At 60.7% G+C, this 2,500-nt stretch overlaps 1 protein-coding gene across 1 annotated transcript in view; it reads right to left on the reverse strand.

Moving 5' to 3' along the window:
• Nucleotides 1-45: 45 nt before the first annotated feature.
• LOC138862767 (uncharacterized) overlaps nt 46-2,500 on the reverse strand; it is an 8,828-nt gene continuing 6,373 nt past the window's right edge. The window contains exons 4-10 of the mRNA XM_070125948.1: nt 2,466-2,500; nt 1,928-2,046; nt 1,521-1,700; nt 1,104-1,250; nt 882-1,046; nt 493-624; nt 46-276 (exon numbers count right to left, since the gene is read on the reverse strand). The exon at nt 2,466-2,500 is cut by the window's right edge and continues 87 nt beyond it. Of these exons, the coding sequence (XP_069982049.1) occupies nt 46-276; nt 493-624; nt 882-1,046; nt 1,104-1,250; nt 1,521-1,700; nt 1,928-2,046; nt 2,466-2,500 (1,009 nt within the window). The remainder of the gene's footprint in view (nt 277-492; nt 625-881; nt 1,047-1,103; nt 1,251-1,520; nt 1,701-1,927; nt 2,047-2,465) is intronic.

The raw sequence follows: 2,500 nt of genomic DNA on the forward strand, positions 1-2,500 counted from the left end.
CTGGCCTGGCCTGGCCTGGCCTGGCCTGGGGCTATGGAAGCTAGGCTAGGCTAGGCTGAAGCTGCAGGCTAGGCTGAGCTGAGCTAGGCTAAGGCTAAGGCTAGGCTGGGCTGGGCTAAGTTGAAGCTGGCCTGGCCTGGCCTGGCCTGGCCTGGCCTGGGCTGTTCTGTCTGGCCTGGCCTGGGCTAGGCTGAAGCTGAAGCTGGCCCTGGCCTGGCCTGGTGTGGCCTGGCCTGGCCTGGCTTGACTGGCCTGGCCTGGCTGGCTGTCTCTGTTCTGGCCTGACACAGAGCTAGGCTGAGCTAGGCTAGGCTAGGCTGGCCTGGCCTGGCCTGACACCGGACTGACTGTGACTGGGCTAGGCTAGGCTGACTGTACTGGCTGGCCCTGGCCTGGCCTGGCCTGACACGGACTGACCTGGCCTGGCCTGGCTGGCCTGGCCTGGCCTGGCCTGACACAACCTGGACTAGGCTAGGCTGATGCAGTCCTGACTGGAAGCTGGCACCTCAGCCCCTGAAGCTGAGCTGGCGTGGGCTGGCCTGGCGACACAGCTGGCCTGACTGGCCTGCCTGACCGGCCTGGCCTGTCCTGGCCTGGCCTAGGCTGAGCTAGGCCCAAGCTAGGCTAGAGCTAGGCAAGCACGAGACTAGGCTGACTGAAACTGAAGCTAAACTAAAGCTAGGCAACCTGAACTGACTAAGCTAAGAGCTAGCTGAAGCTAATTAAAGCTAACCTAACTGGCCTGGCTTCTTCAACACAATGACACAAACACAACCTAACCTAAACTGTCCTGTTCTAGCTTCTAACCTAAAGCTAAACTAAACTAAACTAAACTAAACTAAACTAACCTAACCCTAACCTAACCCTAGCCTAACACAAACTGTCTGTTCTGACACAACCTGAGGCAAGCTGAAATGAAGCTGAGCTGAGGCTGAGCTGGCCTGGCCTGAGCTGAAGCCCAGGCTAGCAGGCTGAGCTGAGGCTGAGCTGAAGCTGAGCTGAAGCTGAAGCTGAGCTGAGCTGAGCTGAGCTGAAGCTGAGCTGAGCTGACACGGCCTGGCCTGAGCTAGGCTGAAGCCTGAGCTGAGCTAGGCCGGCCTGACACAGGCTGAGCTAGGCTGACTGAAGCTGAGCTGAGCTGGCCTGGCCTGGCACGACCTGGCCTGAAGCTGAGCTGAGCAGAGGCTGAAGCTGAAGCTGAGCTGAGCTGAAGCTGAGCTAAGAGCTGACACAACCTGACCTGACCTGGCCTGACACAAACTGTCTGTTCTGGCTTTAAGCTGAAGCTAGGCCTGAGCTAGTGGCCTGGCCTGGCCTGACACAGGCTGAGCTGAGCTGAGCTGAGCTGAGCTGAGCTGAGCTAGGCCTGGCCTGAAGCTGAGGCAGGCTGAGGCTGAGCTGAGCTAGCCTGGCCTCGGCTGGGCTAGGCTGAGCTAGGCTGAGCTGAGCTGAGCTGAGCTGAAGCTGAGCTGAGCTAGGCTAGGCTAAGGCTGACCTGGCCTGGCCTGACACAACCTGACCTGGCCTGGCCTGAAGCTGTCCTGTTCTGACACAAACTGAAGCCCAAGCTGAAGCTGAAGCTGACCTGGCTTCAAACTGAGCTGAAGCTGAAGCTGAGCTAGGCTAGGCTGGCCTGGCCTGAGCTGAGCTGAGCTAGGCTGAGCTGAGCTGAGGCTGAGCTGGGCTGAGCTGGCCTGAAGCTGAAGCTGAGCTGAAGCTGAAGCTGGCCTGGCCTGAGCTGAGCTGAGCTAGGCTAGGCTAGGCTAGGCTGAGCTGAGCTGAGCTGACACAGCCTGGCCTCGGCCTAGGCTGAGGCTGAGCTGAGCTAGGCTAGAGCTAGGCCCGGCACCGGCCTGGCCTGACTGACCCGGCCTGAGCTAGGCTGAGCTGAGCTGAGCTGAGCTAGGCTGAGCTAGGCTGGCCTGACACAGCCTGGCCTGAAGCTGAAGCTGAGCTGAGCTGAGCTGAGCTGAGCTAAGGCTAGGCTGAGCTGAGCTGACCTGGCCTGACACAACACAACCTGACACAACTGGCCTGGTCTGGAAGCTAGACTGAAGCTGAAGCTAGTGACTGATGACTGACACAACCTGGAAGCTAGGCTAGGCTAGGCTAGGCTAGGCTGGCCCTGGCCTGACCTGGCCCTAGGCTAAGGCTAGGCTAGGCTAAGGCTAGGCTAGGCTAGGCTGGCCTGGCCTGGCCTGGCCTGGCCTAGGCTAGGCTAGGCTAGGCTAGGCTAGGCTGACACGGCCTGGCCTGGCCTGGCCTGGCCTGACACAGTCACAGGCTAGACTGGGCTAGGCTAGGCTGAGCTGAGCTGGGCTAGACTAGGCTAAGGCTTAGGCTAGTGGGCTGGCTGACCTGGCTTCGGCTGGCCTGGCCCCTGGAAGCTGTCTGTTCTGGCCACGGCCTGAGAGCTAGGCTAGGCTGAAGCTAGGCTAGGCTTCGCTGGCCTGGCCTGGACTGACCTGGCCTGGCCTGGCCCTGGCCTGACCTGGCCTGG

The sequence above is a fragment of the Penaeus vannamei genome, chromosome 9 (assembly GCF_042767895.1).
Source record: "Penaeus vannamei isolate JL-2024 chromosome 9, ASM4276789v1, whole genome shotgun sequence".
Classification (NCBI taxonomy): Eukaryota; Metazoa; Arthropoda; class Malacostraca; order Decapoda; family Penaeidae; genus Penaeus; species Penaeus vannamei.